The sequence below is a fragment of the Euwallacea similis genome, chromosome 3 (assembly GCF_039881205.1).
Source record: "Euwallacea similis isolate ESF13 chromosome 3, ESF131.1, whole genome shotgun sequence".
Classification (NCBI taxonomy): domain Eukaryota; kingdom Metazoa; phylum Arthropoda; class Insecta; order Coleoptera; family Curculionidae; genus Euwallacea; species Euwallacea similis.
Window position 1 is genome coordinate 2,431,840 of NC_089611.1, and position 17,133 is coordinate 2,448,972.

At 40.0% G+C, this 17,133-nt stretch overlaps 2 protein-coding genes across 16 annotated transcripts in view; one reads left to right on the forward strand and one right to left on the reverse strand.

Moving 5' to 3' along the window:
- tou (toutatis) overlaps positions 1-16,213 on the forward strand; it is a 31,948-nt gene extending 15,735 nt beyond the window's left edge. For 3 of the 15 annotated variants that reach the window (XM_066406653.1, XM_066406655.1, XM_066406654.1), the window contains 20 exons: positions 2,268-2,559; positions 2,616-2,942; positions 3,209-3,229; positions 4,717-4,927; positions 4,980-5,214; positions 5,272-5,574; positions 5,872-6,186; positions 6,288-6,561; positions 7,046-7,244; positions 7,302-7,367; positions 7,561-7,605; positions 7,954-8,007; positions 8,719-10,058; positions 10,172-11,192; positions 11,310-11,488; positions 11,576-11,936; positions 13,245-13,366; positions 13,471-13,740; positions 14,006-14,347; positions 14,413-16,213. In XM_066406653.1, coding sequence (XP_066262750.1) covers positions 2,268-2,559; positions 2,616-2,942; positions 3,209-3,229; positions 4,717-4,927; positions 4,980-5,214; positions 5,272-5,574; positions 5,872-6,186; positions 6,288-6,561; positions 7,046-7,244; positions 7,302-7,367; positions 7,561-7,605; positions 7,954-8,007; positions 8,719-10,058; positions 10,172-11,192; positions 11,310-11,488; positions 11,576-11,936; positions 13,245-13,366; positions 13,471-13,740; positions 14,006-14,347; positions 14,413-14,569 — 6,134 coding nt within the window. In that variant the 3' untranslated portion in view covers positions 14,570-16,213. The remainder of the gene's footprint in view (positions 1-2,267; positions 2,560-2,615; positions 2,943-3,208; positions 3,230-4,716; positions 4,928-4,979; positions 5,215-5,271; positions 5,575-5,871; positions 6,187-6,287; positions 6,562-7,045; positions 7,245-7,301; positions 7,368-7,560; positions 7,606-7,953; positions 8,008-8,718; positions 10,059-10,171; positions 11,193-11,309; positions 11,489-11,575; positions 11,937-13,244; positions 13,367-13,470; positions 13,741-14,005; positions 14,348-14,412) is intronic. The other 12 variants (XM_066406664.1, XM_066406657.1, XM_066406667.1 and 9 more) reach the window with 12 other exon arrangements.
- On the reverse strand, positions 16,176-17,121 carry HINT1 (histidine triad nucleotide binding protein 1). Its single transcript, XM_066406702.1, has 2 exons — positions 16,986-17,121; positions 16,176-16,534 (listed from the first exon to the last, which is right to left on the reverse strand). The coding sequence occupies exons 1-2, from the start codon at positions 17,094-17,096 to the stop codon at positions 16,265-16,267; spliced, it is 381 nt and encodes a 126-aa protein (XP_066262799.1). The 5' UTR covers positions 17,097-17,121; the 3' UTR covers positions 16,176-16,264.
- Between the last annotated feature and the right edge of the window lie 12 nt (positions 17,122-17,133).

The window sequence follows — 17,133 nt, forward strand, 5'->3', positions numbered from 1 at the left end:
TTAAAACTTTGGTGCAGAGCGTTAAGAGTGCCGTTAGCGGTGTTCGAGACCCTTTAAATAAGCTCTAGGACATTAGGACTCCCTGTATACATCGAAGTCTATAAATAACTTAAGCAACAGATTAAAGTAGAATTTTAACTCTTAGGTATGATGGTGGGACGATTTTCAAGTTGGCTTCGAGTTATCTCTGTAAGATGTCCAGCAACGAAGGGCGATTAACTTTTGCATGCTCTATTTTTCCCTGGAAGTCTTCTGCTAATTGATCAGTAATTTAATGGTGCAGTTTTCATATCTTTTAAACTACGGACGATTTAATCAATTTTTCAAATCCCTGGCAATTCTCTCAATTGCTACAAAAATCGACAAAGCACGCCCGTCCCACCACTCCATTCCTCTCCTGGACGCATTTCTCCCATATTATCTCCGTATTTATTCGTGTTAGCGGCCCGCAGGGATGAGGGCATAAACATTAAACAAAAAAAGCAGCCCCCACCCCTTTGACGCGCGTCGCGGCGCACTCCGCCCATGGAGCCCCTTCGTTCGTATATCGCCGTCGGCCGGATTTGCTGCAGCATTTGATCTGGGCGAAGTGTAACGCAAATGTAATTTGTTTTATTGATCTACTTTTCTTGGGTCGGGACTCGTCTTTGCGCTCCTCGTCCGCGGCCCCCTCCCCCTCCCTTCGACCCTGCCTCCTCTTCAACGTTCCCCTCCGCAAGCCGTAATTCCTGCCCTGGAAAAGGGTTTGGGATATGAGTAATGACACGACGGACGTCGTCGACCCAAACCGTCATGATCGTTATTGACTTGCTAACACTTATGTTTGCTTGGCCCCGGTCGAGGACTGGACGATATTGAAAGTTGCCTATCCATAGTTTATTGTCACTTACCTATCGATAAATATCAGTCATCGCCAGTCTAATAGTCATCGACCTATCTATAGTTATCGACTTATCGATAATTATCAACTTTTCGCTAGTCATCGCCGTATCGCTAGTTATCAGCAATATCACGTGGATGGTTTATTTGTAATAAGAGGTAAAGAAAGATTAAAGATATAGCTAACCTTTAGAGCAGGACGAAATTCCTTTATGTTCTGAATGTGTGAGTGGGCATTCTAACGATTGTAGAAAAAGGAAAAACTTATACTCATCGAAATTTTGATAACGATCGATAGTTATCGGTAGTTATTAAATACTTATATTTTATCAATATATACATTACATATTATCAATCGAAAAAAATTATCAGCTCTACTCGGTAGGCCATTAATAATGGGGGATTAAGTAGGTCCACAAAGGGTTCGTCGAACGGAATTCAAATATCAATGATTTTTGCCTGGAAAAATTGTTAGATATTTCTCAAAAAGTGAATTTTCGATGTGATATTAACGTCCTGTTTAAACGAAATATCTCAGTTCGTACATAAAATTTCATATTCATTATTAGAGGCATCTTTAAAAGTAAAAAGAAAACAGGTACTAACCAATAGACGAAACCCGGGTTTTAACGTTTTATTTAATTAATGTGATTAACGTCAAGAAAGCTTTTATGTAAATCAAGAATCTGAGCAATAACATATTTCTTTGGAAATTAGCTTGCAGCTAAAGTTAATAACACATTAATAATTTAGCCCTGATCAGAATTATTCATAACCAATTTAGCAGTTAAGGGTCAAATTATTGAAGTTTTGATACATTTAGCGATGAGATAAAGCTCTTCTTAACTTGTAAGTTCAGGCTTGTTATTGATCTGTTGTTGTGCTTTTATCTGGGCCAGAACTTTAGTAATTTGGTTCTTCTGTTTTTCATTAGTTAACTGTTAAAATACTGAGCTGTAAATTTGACTCCAGAATACTTAGTTCTCAAGGCACCACACTGCGGCAAATTTAATTGTTAATCGTTTAGTTCAAAGTTGACTGCAATTTGGCCTAAATAATTCATTGTAATGTGTCGTCTTGTCCGCAATTCGGACTAGAGAACGTGTTCCTCTTTATTTTGTGGTGGGTTAAGTTTGACGCCGTTGTATTTACTCTTTGCTGGTCGTTATTGAATATTTTTTATAAAATATTTGTAACTTCTTATTATGAAGTGTTTATTTTATTTATAAAATTTTATTATTGAGAGAGTTAAGTAATTAACCCCGCCCTGCGTACAGATTAGAAAAAAAATTTCAGAAACAAAAAATACATTCAAATACAAAAAACATCCTTAACTTCTGCACTTTATTTCCTATCCGATACGAGCTCCAATGGTTCTCAATATTCAGGTGCCGCTTGGTGGTCGATGGCATCCCACTTAGCCGCCCAAGACTACCTCGCCCGTCTTCAAGCGTCCGGCTTGAACTTTCCAATGGGAGGGCCGGATCCTTATGCTGCCCTAGGACTTCCCTCACTGACTTCCATGCAACAGCAACAGCACAAGTCCAAAGGCTCCTCTTCAAAGTCCATTTCGAGGTCCAGTTCCTCGAGCAGTGCAAAGGACAAGATCTCCTCCGTTGGAAGTTCCTCCTCCCTGAAGATGGACCACAATGCCAAGGTCAATTCTGGGCTCAGTGTGAGGTGAGTTTGAGCACCTTCCGTGGGTTTTCCTTAGTTTTTGATTTTTTTTTAAGCAGCAAATCTTCAACAAACAATTCCATGAAGTACTCGCCGCCCTCAGGCCTGACGATACAACCGAGTTTGAAGCTGCCTTCGAACTCGTCCGGGGCGAGTGAGCGAGCACGTAAATCGAATGTTAGTGGCGATTTGGGCTACTTGAGCAAGCTTGACAATAAACAAAAAAGTGGTAGCAGTGCGGGAGTGAAACCTGTCTTGGATTCTCCCAATTTGTTCTCGAACCCTTTGAGTCTGGCCAGCAGTCAGGACAAAAGTGGCGGCTTAAATAGTGCCGGCATGCCGAATTCCGTCAATAGTGTTGCAGGATTACCCGCCAGCATTCTCAGGTGAGCATCGTTGTTTTCGCATAGGAAGAAATCTTATCTTATCGTCTCCCAACTTAAACGCATGAAATCACTATGCAAAACTAAACGGGTATTAGGACCAGATTTACATACTTATTAGATATCTGGCTAAATTTAGTTAGTACTTTCGAGCTTTAATTCATCAGTTAAGTGACTGTGATATGCGGTGTTTATGTTAGAATTTTATTTTTAATTAAATGTGGAGTAAAAAAGAGCGATTTACTGACCAAACATTTTATGTCGTCTAGCGCTGCCCTGGAGGGAAGTAGGTAAGCGGTTTATAATCAATCTACTTAGTTCGATTAGGCCGAGCATTAGTAACTTTACTTATCGATAGTGGGTGTATTTTGACATTGGTTACTGTTTTGCAATTTTCCTAAGTATATTAGCAATGCCAAGGTTTTTATTACTTACTATCTTATAGCTTATGTTTTCAAAATATTTAGTAGAGAATAACAGTATTTTAGTTACATCCGGAGATTTTCTACCGACAGTAATTTAGCTCAAGATCGTAATTGACACACTTATTTTCTATTTTTTGAAATTGATAATTACTTTGCAATTGTACCAGATTCCTCCCAAAGATGTAAAGAACTTGTCATGGATGTGAAAATAGTGAAAAATGTTAATCTGAAAAAGCAAAATATTCACACACCCCTTGTGTTGATTAAAGTAAAACATCCGACATGATTTGGTATATCTGACTGAAGAAAATATTGAACATTTACAAAATATATCCTTACATAAGGAACTTCTCTTACCCTGTGGCAAAATGGAATAGTAAAATACACTTAAAGACCAGCAATGATGTTATTGAAACAGAATCAATTAATATCGACAGAGGGATATTTATTCAGGGTGATGCCTTGAGTGCGCCATGGTTTTGCATGTCATTAAATTCGATCTCTAAAGCCCTAAATTGCTTTCAAGATGGATATAAATTGAAAGGTGGAACGTTGTTACGTGCAGTAAACCATCCTATGTATGTGGATAACATTAAGCTATATGGATCAAACAAAGCACAATTACAAAAACTGTTTTACTCCAAAAACTTTTCATGCATTATATTCCCAGACCTTCAAGTTTGCATGGGTGGTTTTCGCATTCTTTTGCTTGGAAAATGACTTGAGACTAAATAATTCGACGATAAAATCCTGATTGCAAAAATTTGCCGTAAATGTACCTATGCGGATTTTACGTGATAAAACGTGAAGGTCGACGGGTATTTATGAAAATTATTTCTTGAGAAAGGGTATTTTCTGATCTATACTATAATAACACAAAATCAATTTCCAAATTAATGGCTTTCCAAGCCGTTAAATTTTATGTCGCTCTTCTTTGGACATGTGACCCGAACAGGCGACTTTCTTTACGTCCTAAACAGACATGTATGCGGATATATTTATAGCTTGATGGCGAAAACAAGATGCAATTAATGATGCGGGTCTAAATTCTGCTTTGATTCGCTTAAAAAACCGCAAGGTTTTAAAAACTAGGCACGGTTTTGTCGCTGTAATTTTTTGGGCAAGCTAAAAAGAGTTTTATCAGTGTAATCAGGTTGAATTTGAAATTTCCCGACCCTTGATTGGTTGCTAGTATAGTGACGGAAATAATAATAAGTCATGCCAATCAAAGCAAACCTTTTCCCATCTCAACCTCAAACCCATATTTTTAGAATGTTCTACTTGAGTGATTTATTTATGCAGTGGTAGTGTAGATGTGTGATGGATTGATACCCTCAATGCATGTTTTACAGTGATCCTAATTCAATTTTGGGTGGTGTTAGGTTGCCACCCGACACCGAAATCATCAAGTACACATCGTCGATAGTGGGCCCCAAAGTGCCCGGCACGACCAACAGGGGCCGAAAGAAAACCATCTCTCTCGACCCCCCTTCGGTTAGCGTACTGCCGTCGAGTGGGGGAGGGATCTACCTGGATCGTGGGTCGAAAAGACCTAAATTCAATGTGCGTAAATGTGTTTCAAAGCTAGATCACGATAATGTTATCAATAAATTAGCAGGAAGATATAACCCCTCCAGACACGCCATCCTCAGACCGCGTGGAAGTCATTAAACTGCCCGCTACTAATGGTAGTCCCTCGGGGATTTCTTCTTATAGCTCCACAGGAGAAACCTCTGGCGAAGCTCCCTTGAATCTCTCCCTCAAACCCACCGCGACGGCCAATAGCGGAACCAGCTCCTCACTTAATTCTCTAAGCAATATGAGTGCCAACATAGGGTCTGATCGAATATGTAAGTTTTGTCTTGTCTCCAAAAAAATTATTGCTGAATTAGTAAATATTGCTTTAGCTCGCCGAAAACCGGGGCCCAAACCACGGCGAGTCGTTCCCATGGACTCTACTCCTCCCCCCACCACTCCTCCTAGTACTTTCAGCCAGTTCTACCCCGGAGCCGAATCTCCGCGTCCTCCAAGCAGAAACGAAGGTTCGGACGGTGGTAGTTCTACCTCATCTACATCAGCTCCGACGTCATCAGGCGGCAATACTCTCTTACCCAATCATAAAGAGGGACGACCGAGGAACCTAGGGAGAGGTGTTAGCAAGCCCAAGAAGAACACTGTGGCCTCACTGCTGGCTCAAAGCAGGGCTTTAGGTGAGAAGATTAGAAGGGCAAGCAGAAAAATCCGGGACAGATATTTGAAAAGAAAATGTGATTTGGCAAGTGCATAGATCCTGTTATACTTTCACCAAAATTTCAGAACAAGTGGAATTTTAGCGAAAATTCCGATCACGTTACGCTGGTACCGAATTTTTCTCTGCACGAAACACTATCGTTTTCGCATAACAAAATTTTTCGTTGTGCATCAACGAAAAATTTTAGTCAACTTGCTTTACTGTTCCAACTAAACACTTCTAACAGAAAGATATTTTTATGAAATCCTGCAAATAGGTATCAAGCCGGTACCGATGTTGGACCCTAACGCTTCTATGAACCAGCAAATGAACCTACTGAAGTCGAATATTTTGGCGGCACAGCAGTACATTTCGGAAGCGGGAGGTGACGAGAAGGCCCTAAATAAATTTCTACAGGAGAGATTCAAAGGGGCACTAAGTGACGGCAGTACGGTCGACGCGTCGGACTCCGATAACCTATCTGACTCGAATCCCACTGATTCAGAAGTGGAGACCGACTCGGCACCTCCGCTTCTCAATAAGAGACAGAAGCAGTACGATGAGCGGCTGTTAAGGGTGCCGCTAGAGAAAGGTTAGCAAGTGAAGTTTGCTACATGCGTTTTGCTTCAGTTGTTATCTTTACTGTGGTTTCAAATGATCTACATGGATATTTATTGGTTAATTTATCAATAGGTTGGAGGAGGGAGACGATAATTAGAGGTGTAACGAAGAACGGGGGCATCAAGGGAGATGTGACTTATGCGGCGCCTGACTCCTCGAATAAGTTCAAGCAAATGTCTGATGTTACGCAATACTTGGAGTACCAGAAGACCACGGATCTGACTAAGGATAACTTTACGTTCAGTTGTCGAGTTATTATCGGCGACTATTTGCAGCCGGTACCTCCGGAGATGCAAACGGACGGCAACGAATTCATTTATTTAACTGAAGAAGACGTAACTAAAAGGTAAAAGTCCGTAGTGAATATGGTTCCATGCTGCTTCCATTGATAACAACGGGTTTTCCAGGATAACAACTAATTCACTATGAAATGACAACTCCTTGACTGAACGGAAATCAACAACTAACTTTTTTTTTAATAACAAAAGCAATGACTAGCTAATAATTACATAACGTTTTAATTATTTTCATTAATATCTGTGTGGAGGAAGCTTTAAGTCGACACAGAAGTTACATTCAATGTCGGCTTTGTTGAACTATGTTTCTTGCTATTAAAATATGTCCTAGAAGCAGCGAATTAAGTATCCACAGTCTCAACATTTTTCAAGGCGTTTCTAGTCCAGGAAAACATGTAGGTAATGTTGGAAACCCAGTGTCTATATCGAAAAATTCCTGTAAACATGTCATCAATGGCAAATGTTGTTTCTGTGTGGACGCGGCTACACGCGCAGCTTCTTAATATTTGTATGCAATTCTATTCTTTGTTTTAGACTGGAAGAATTAAGAGCCGCCATGCGAACAAGTTTACCTGTAGAACAACGAATAGAAATGGCGAGAAAACAACAAGCGGCTAGGGCCGCTGCCAGAATCGATAGGGAACAGCAAAAATTGGTGAGGGAGCTTGAGCGGAGCGAAAGGCAAGAGGCGGCCCGCCGAGAGAAAGAGGCGAGATCTCAACAAATACTAGAGGTAAGGTGATTTGTTCTGGGGTATGATTTCGATCCTGGAGGATTTGTGTTTCGACAGGCCAAGCGACGACGACAAGAGGAGGCTGAGAAACAGAAGCAGGAAGACCATCAAAGGAAGCAACAGGTAAGAGTGAGGTCTTTATGTAGTTACTTCAGTGTGATATTTATTAAGACGCTTCAATTTTCTTCCGTCATCTAATTAACTCGAAGTAACATATTTGTAATTAAGACTGTGAAAGATTTATTTGTCTATTAGTCTCTACTGAAAATAGACTTAACCTGTAATGAAACATGAATTTGTTTATCTTTTTTTACAGGAGAGAGAACTCAAAAGACAACAGGCAGCAATGCTGAAAGAACAAGTGAGTATGTCAGAATTAATCCCAAACCCTTCACCAGCACATATCTGATTGTTGCAATGATCGTGTGTGATTTTAGGCAAACTATATTGGCATGTCATTTAGAATAGCATATTCCACACGTGTACAAAATTACTTTTACAACGATCTGTATTGTTTTTGTTCTAGCTAAGTTTTCGAAAATTGCCAACCCGAAAATTCAAAATTTCCTTTATTTGTAAACTTGAACATTGCAAATGCGCGCTTTGTGTTAAAACGTCTCAGGTTGTTTGCCCTTAAGTGTGTGTGCATATTGTTTATCCTTCATGGCTACCTTTGTAAATACTGTCACGCAATTTTTTCTCTTCCTAGATCTACATACAGGAGATCAATAAACAGCGAGAAATGCTCTACACTGTCGAGCTGGTATGGACAATAATTTCTGTGAATTTCGTTCCCCTTATTTCTGTCTTTTTGCTTACATATCCGCGTTGCAGGGGGGCCCGTAACAACACTTCAAATCACCTATTATTTGCCTTTCTTTTCGCTATATAACGTTGTGGTGGTGATGGCGTCTTTTATGTTGTTTGGTTGCGGTTACTGCTGTTTTAACACTGTGTTGTTCCTTAGCTTATTATTGTCCACTCTGACTTTTTACTAATTCATTCAAATAAATACTCAATTGCATGACAACATATGAAGGGTACAGTATTAAAAGAAGGAATGTCTCCATACTAAATTACAAGTTCAAGTTTTATAATCTCTTGTTGAAAAACATACGAGAAATTTCCAATCTTCTTCACGCAAGACGACAATCTAGAAAAAATTACTAAATATTTGCAGTCTAGGTTAATAGTCCCTTTAAACCGCGAAAACAGTGCTAAAAATCCTATAAAAAATTTCCATTTAAATCGAGGTTAGAGAATCTTGTAGATCGTCTCTCTACATCATTTCACAATTTCAAAACCTTTGTTCTGTGAAGATTAAACTGATTGGAACTTTTCATATTTGAACAAAAGTTAAAAAGTAAAATTTACGTATTTTTCGTGACATTTCTTGTTATATTTCTGTACCTTTATATGTATCTTCATGAATCCAATTTGCTAACACTAATAACATGGATATTTTTTGCGACAGGAGAAAGAACGAAGGCGGCAACACTTGGCCCTGATCAAAGCCATGGAGAACCGCAGGAAGATGGAGGAGAAAGAGCGCAGAAAGCAACAACTCATGGCTGAGAAGCAGGCGAATAAAGAGAAAAAGCTAGAGCAAAGGAAAGCAGATTTGGAGATCCTCACGGAACTGCGGAAACCTTGCGAAGACCTGGAATTGCAAAATCAGAAAGCTCTTCCTGAATTCGAGCGCATTTCAGGTTTGAAGCTGCCTGGAAGGGCTTTTGCGGATGCGTTGATGGTCTTCGAGTTCCTGCACAACTTTGGAGAAACTCTGGGTTTTGACATGGAATCATTGCCCACGTTGGACTCCCTGCAGCAGGCCTTAATGTCCAGTGAGAACTGCTACGAGGCCGAAGAAGAGCTGTTCTCTGTGATGACTCATTTGCTGGTGTGCGCTATTGAAGACCCGGGAATTCCTCATCCTGCCAGACACACCACTGTTCTCGGCCAAAGCTTGAGGCAAGCCGACATCACTCCTTCCAATCTCTCTGAGATTTTGCGTATTTATTTGTACGCCAATGCCACTGGAGAGGTCAAAGCGTTGACCGGCGTTCATTTCGAGAGAGATCGTGAAAGAAGGATTGCGGACCACCATCAAACTGAGGAGGAGATGCATCAGACCATCACAGGGAAAAACAGCCATTATTATGAACTCCTGCATGACAACACCACGTATAAAATGTCAGATTTATTGAAGGATAAGCCGTTTATGGCTCTATCGCCCACTGATAAAGCTGCTATTTTGGCCTATATTTGCAACGAGTTGCTACAGAATAAGGCGGTATTGAGGCAAATTGACAGCTCCATGTCCACGATGATAGAACACAAGAGGGATAAGTGGTTGCTAGATCAAAAGATTAGAAAGCTGAAAGTACTGCATAATCGGAAAGTTAAAACTGAGGCCTTGGAGAAGTCGCACGAGGATGGTACTGCGGATTCTCCTCACACGTTACATAAGGACGATCATGAGTTGCTCGATGAGGAGGAGCACGAGATGAGTGATAATGAGAGCGTGGGCACTCAGCCTGAAGAGGAGGAAGATGCCAAATTGTCCGGAGAGGAGTTGGCGAAGAAACTGGAGAAGCACATTCAGACTTCTGAAAATCATCTTACTTCGAGCAATTTAGCTAGTTCTCAATTACGGGCGGTGACATTCGGAGAAGACCGGTTCTTCCGAAGATACTGGTCTCTTCCGAAATCTGGAGGCATTTTCATCGAGGCTATGGAATCCGCGGAACCAGAACAATTTGCGGAACAATTGGACCATAGGGAGGTGATCACCAACGGTATTATGATGATAAGGTGAGTTGCTTCAATAACATTTTGACTCATTTTTAGGCCTTTCAAGAAATAATGGCAATAAGCATTTTTTGAAGTTGAAAGTGGCAGATTTATTTATTTATTTATTTTATCAGCAGCCTGAATGATCTCAACAACGTCATGCAGAACGTGGAAAAGATAATGGACCACACGGCCGATAAGGAAGTGAGCAATATTGTGGAAAAACAAGAGAACGAAACTCCCGAGAGGGCAGTTGAAAACGGGGAAATTAACGACAAAACCGAGGGTAATTTGGAGCAGCTGCAGAAGAGCGTGGATGACTTGGTACAAAGCCTGGAAAAAGAGCAGAAAGAGTCCATGAAGCTAAAAGCAACTGTTAAAAGCGAAAACCATTGCGATTCTATTTCCAACAGAAAATTCAATTTATTCGAACGTCTGGGGCAATGCATGGAGCGGGAGAACAAAACCGAGGAAGATTTAAAGGCGGATGTTAAAGCTGAGGTAAAGGAAGAACTGAAGAACGAAATCCTCAAAGAACTGAAACAGGAAATTAAACCAGAGCTCATAAAATCGGAGTTCGAAGAGGGGGAAGAGGTCAAGTGGTTCAGCATTTTGCAAAAAGACGGAGTCACCTGTGACGAAATCCATTTGTCAACTGGAAATAAGTGGGAGAATGGCGTTTGTCTCGGCGACTCCAAAGTGCCAGTGTTTCCTCCTCCAGGTACCAACGCCAACTATCACCACAACTGCGAAAGCCCTGCACCGCTCCAAATGACGTCGGAGGAGAGTGCTCAATTGGAGCATATCAAAAAATATGGTAAGCCTGCCGTGGCCAATAAGAAAACAGTGCCCTTAGAGAAGCGCTACGGTTGGTGGAGGATGATGAGCCTGGATCAACTGAGAGAGTTACTGGACAATTTGCACGTCAGGGGAGTTCGGGAGAGGGAGTTAAAGCGCAGCTTCTTGTTGACCATGCAACAGATGTACAACAAGGGGAAGTTAGTCATCGAGGAGGGGAATCCGGAGTTGACAAATTTGGTGGCGGAGAGTATAGAAGGGGTCTGCATGGTGGCCGAAGGGGCGCCGATGCCCTACGAAGCTGGATGGTGGAGCAAAGCAATTGCACATCGGGTGGATATGTTCTTGCTAGAACAGGTGAGTAAATTGTTTTGATTAAAATTCGAAAAAAAAAGATTTTTAAAGTGTCCTTTATGTTGTTAAAGTTCACAAGGGATTTATTTGCATAATTAACCTATCTGAGATTCATTCTAGGTGGAAGCTTTGGAGGATAAGGTGGCGAGCGCCAGCTTACAAGTTAAAGGTTGGAAAGTGCCCGAAAGGGAGAACGTCGATGTTCCTTACGGAGAAGTAATTGAAACAATTAAGGACAAATTGGCCTCACTGGAACTCAATATCGAAAGGCGCTATTTGAAGCCTCCACTGGGAACTAAGTAAGTTGCAGTGGCTTCATTTTTGTTATTGTTTATTCCAATAGTAACTTCAGTTCTTAGACAATAAATGTCAAATTTTTCATTTAGTCCGGGTTTCCGCTCAAGTACCGGTGGCGCCCAAGACCCGCACCAACAACCAACCGAAGCTGCCGCCACCTCACCCATTACGTCCGCAACATCGACCCCTATAACTCAACCCCCTGCCGGTTCGTCCCAATGTCCAACCGGAACTACCAGCAGTTCCACGTCCACAACATCAGACGATATCCCCAAAGGTCTGGCCACATGGCGGGAAGCAGTGCATCGCGCGACGACGTCTGCACAGTTAGCCATGTCCCTATACGCGCTGGAGTCGTCCATCGCCTGGGACAAAAGCATCATGAAAGCTGTGAGCGATCAGGCCGAATTTAGCTTACTGAACGCCCGCAAATATAACACGAATCTCAGTGTGGGTGCTTGTGCTTTTTCATTACACATATTTACACATAAAATTCATGGAAATTGCCGTAAAAACGTAATAATGGATTGCGATGAGCCCACATTTACATTACTTGGTCACTATTGGTCATTGCTACTCTACATCTAGTGCATGCCTCCATGGTTTATTGGGTTTCTATTTGGTGGAATGCTTTTTTACTCATTATTAATCCAAAATGCCTTCTAGGATGTGCGTATACTCTTCGCAACAGATTAAAAATAAAGGCCACCGAAAATTCTTAGTAGACAATGAAAGTTTAATTGCTGGTGAAATGAACCTTGGTGCTCGTATCTATGACGTATCACGTTTCATTTGAAAATGACTGACATTGAGGCATAAATACTTTATTCCTTGTATCCTCCAGTTCACGTTTCTAATTATATATCCTTTTCATCTCTTGCGTTTTTAGTTTCATAGAAAATTCTATGCTATCTAATCCGTGTTAAAGCTTTTAGATTTATATTATTCTGAATCGGAGTGTAATCTCATCCACCAAATGGAAACCGTCATTGTAACTCACTTGTTTGAGCACATCTTGCATGTGTATGCACTTTCATGGCAGAACTCGGGCCCTATGCATTTTCATTTATCATTGTCAGTGGTTTTCTGCGATTCTTACAATTATACTTTTTTCCTGTCTAAAAATTGCTTTTTCGACATATTTTCAGATTTTTTCAGTCCACCTAGAATTCTTGAAATATCAAAGAGCAGTTTTATTAAGTAACTAATTGCATAAGTTTTCCACAATTCAAATTACCCAATACCTCTTATAATTCCCAAGGTCCCAAAAATAAGCCTCGAATTTGGGCCATTCTGTAAATTATGCTATTTTCAATTAACAAACCGGGTTAAAGTCATATGCTGTATTGATCCAACATGTGAACCGTTCATAGATAATTTTGTTTTCCAAGAGTTTGAAGAATAAAGCAGAAAATCATTGATAATTAGCTTTTCTGGCATTTTGTGAATAAAATGGTGGCGAGTTGTATCTATACGTGATTGCAGGTTTCAGGGCGCATTATTCGTAGAGTAGTTGAACCAATTGGCTTCATTGGAAGGGTGGAGAGGCACAACCAAATTGAAAACCCAAAAAATTATTTTACACTGATGCCAAATAGACTTTTTTGTAACAAGAATTTTTCACAGAATTAGCAACAGTTATTTCTTGCCATTTTAGGCTCCATTTAAATTTTGATAAAGTGAACTTTGTGACGCAACCCTTCCAAGGAAGAGCATTTTTGTATCTAATTTTCACTGATTTAATATTTATTTTTGCAGAACTGCCAATTTTGCCATAGCGGAGACAACGAGGACAAGCTGCTGCTGTGCGATAGCTGTGACCGGGGCTATCACACCTACTGTTTCAAGCCAAAAATGGAAAACATTCCTGATGGCGACTGGTAAGTCCTATATTAAACATTTAGACGAAAAGTCTAATTTTCATATCCATTCACAAGTTGTCACTTATTGTTTCTCCCTGTAATTTTATATTCTTCTCTCCCAGGTACTGTCATGAGTGTATGAACAAAGCAACGAGCGAACGCAATTGCATCGTTTGCGGTAAAAAGATTTCCATGGCTGGCACGAGACTGCTCGTGTGTGAAATATGCCCTCGCGCATATCATACAGACTGCATTCAGCCTCAGATCCACAAAGTTCCTCGCGGAAAATGGTACTGTTCGAATTGCATCTCCAAGAAACCCCCCAAGAAGACTGTCAAAAAGCCCAAGACCTCGAATAGGGAGAGCGAATCCTCTGACCAGCCACCTGCGAGGTAAGTTTGGGATTATTAACTGAGAAATAAATACATAAAAACATAACAAATTTAAGAGGGGTTTTAAATCCATTCAAAAACATTTTTTCAATATTTACAATATTTTTAAAAAATTCACATAAAGTGTAAAAATGCGAGATGTTCCACTGATTTTTATATGATAACTGAATTAAGAGTCTTCTAGAAACTTGATAAATACCCCAAATATTGCAAAGGAAGAAACTTTTTCAAGTGAATGAAGTTAACACATTCGTATTTTTATCAGCCCCACACCCTCGCACAGCTCAGTGACCACCAACGAAGACCTGCCGACAACGAATTGCAGCCTAGGTAGCGACGTTTCGATCGTTTCCAACACCAGCACGATAGCCCCCGAAAACTCGCCCTCTGCTCTCGCCGCTAAAAAGGAAAAGGAGAAGGAAAAGGCGCAGAAACGTTTGATGAAGGAGCTGGCGCCCTGCAGGGTCATCCTAGACGATTTGGAATGCCACGACGACGCGTGGCCTTTCCTGCTGCCGGTTAATACCAAACAGTTCCCCACATACAAGAAAATTATTAAGGTGCCCATGGATCTGTCTACGATCAAGAAGAGGTTACAGGATTTGGTGTAAGTAGAAACCTGAACTAATAGAATTAATTGGTGGATAGTTTGTAATCGACAATATTCTTCAGTTACAAATCTAGAGAAGATTTTTGCGCGGATGTGCGTCAAATCTTCAACAATTGTGAGACGTTCAACGAGGACGACAGCCCGGTGGGCAAAGCCGGCCACTGCATGCGCCAGTTCTTCGAGGCCCGATGGACGGAGCTTTGCTCGAACCACAGTTGAGGCCTGTCCAAAGACAAGTACAACTAAGCGAATCTAAGTCAGGGATTTTATCCGGTAAATTTTGTATAAAATTGACGTAGAGGGCGCGCGAGGAGGGACGCTCCTTCTGCATGTTTCGCCGCTTCCCTCCGGTTAAAAAAATGTTTTATTGTACATTGTTGTGGTGCTTGATTAGGAAAAAAGGAGAGTGATGGAGGCGTTGATTTGATGACGAAATGCGCGCGTTGCGGAGGTATCAGGAGGGTAAATTTCCTCGTTTGCTTGTGATAAAGTTGTGAAGTGAAAGGGAGGACGTTAATCCAGGTGGGCCAATGAGAGTTTAAATTCAAGTCAATTGTTACTATCATTTATCTATATTATCCCTCTGATTGCTCTGCTAAATAGGCGGCATTGAAATGATAATATATATTGTAATTTGACTGCGCAATCCCCTCCCGACAATGCAACCAACTAACCGAAGCTTTTCCACGACGGTTTTCGATTAGGCGTACGTTTAAGGAAAACAACACTCACATCACTTAAAAAATAGACTTAATTATTTCGTTAGTTTGTGATTTACTTTTCATTAAAGCGACGTATTTTTGATATTTTTATGTACTTTGTAACGCGATTTTTTCGAAATGTCTTTATTTATTTAAGCTTAGGTTCGATTGTGTCCGATTGAGTGCGAGTTTGTGTTATTTTATGAAAAAGACTGTCACAGATGGACTATGCTTTAAGCACCATTTTCGGCCATTAAAAAGTTAATGTCAATATACAGTGTGTCCTAGATGATAATAATATTAGTTTGGAGATAATGCATATTGGTTTTAATGGGAAACATAGTACCTTGCAATGAGTAATGGAATGGTGAATACCAAGCTTGAAAATAAATGTTAAAAATTCCGGTTATTTAAAAGACGGAAATTCTGATTCTTTAATTATTACTCTTCTACGACACACTGTACACAAAAAAGAATATTGACGACTCCATCTAGTTCTAGCAACTTTGCGCAACATTTTAGTTATGTTTCGGCAATAGTAAATAATGTTGACTGATAATCAAAGACTTGTGCTTTGCACATTGCCTATGTCGGGCTGCGCGTATCAGAAATAAAATTACTGATAGTTTTGTCTATCCAAACGGTTTGAGGATTGTTGATATACTGGGAGTTACGGTAGTTTGCCGAAACAAAACTATAGTTTGCATGAATTGTCTTTAGTAGGGTGTTCTATATGGGTACCTACACAAAGAGTTTTTGGAGATTTTTCCTATTTTAATTTCTCTTCCAATTTTAGCTAGTTAACACACCACTGCCTTTTATCTACTTTTTGCTTCAGTGTCAAACTTCCTTTCTGGTTAATTTAAATGTTAGTAGACCATTTTTGTATTATACATGTAAATTGAATCATGAAGATAAACCCGAGAACGCGCATTAACGCTCAAGGATCCTTTCGGAAATAACCGCACGCGGATTCAGAAAAAATAACGAGTCACTTTTTAAAGTAATAAGCTGAAATAGGTATGCAGCAACTATATAAAATTTTACTGAATGTGTTTTGGTAGGCTAGTTCTGTGCAAGGTCACACTTGCAGAGTTTAGAACTAGGAATTATGTATTTGAGTGTAAGATATTTATATTAATTATATTTACTTATAAATGTATATTTTGCGTTTTATTCTCCAAACACAAATTTACATCAAATACATTATTTCTTATCCTGGGGGCCATTGCATCTGCCTTCCTGACAGAACATGTACATGTAAGTGATAAACGGATTGAGCTCCCACAGGTCCGTCATTGATGACAATCCTGAATCCGTCTTTTAAGCCACGTTCAGCTGCAATTTTTTTGGCCACAACAAGCAAATGGCCTATGAGAGATTCATCTGAGTCTTCAGCTTTAGATAGCTGGGAAATTAGTTTACGAGGTATGACCAGGTAATGAATTGGTGCTTGGGGGTTGACGTCGTCGAAGGCTACACACTGAAATGTTAGTTTCCAAGGTTCAAGAAATATGCTGCTTTGTGGGTAAGTTTTGGTGCATTCAGTATAAATATTATAGATGACTCAGTTAATAAATTAGATTATCTTCTTTGCAATTAACTTGCATTAAGAAACATTGAGAACCTACAACGAACCAACAAAATTATAAGGATTCATTCAAAGAGCTTACTTGATACTCCAAGAGCTATGCTTAACAAATTATTTTATAAAATGCTTGAAGTCTAGTGCACTTGGGCTTGAATAAAAGGTTTAGTCCTTCAATCATGAGAATATTGTGAGAAGATCCGCTTAGGTTTTCCACAATTAAAATAGCTCCAGGAGGAATTTTTAAACTGTTAGTCGTATTGAAAAATAGCAAATTAACCTCTAAACTAATTTCGTTTAAAGGGGTTAAGTTTTTAATTAAATAGCAATGTATGTAGTTGTTTACCTGTTGATCTTCATAAATGAACTTGCAGGGAATTTCTTTACGCAATATTTTGCCAAAAATTGTATCTCCACCGGCTTGGGCGCTTTGAGCCAGTTTCACTTCGTCGGCCATTTTTGAATAATCATAATTTTTACGTTTAGTCATATTC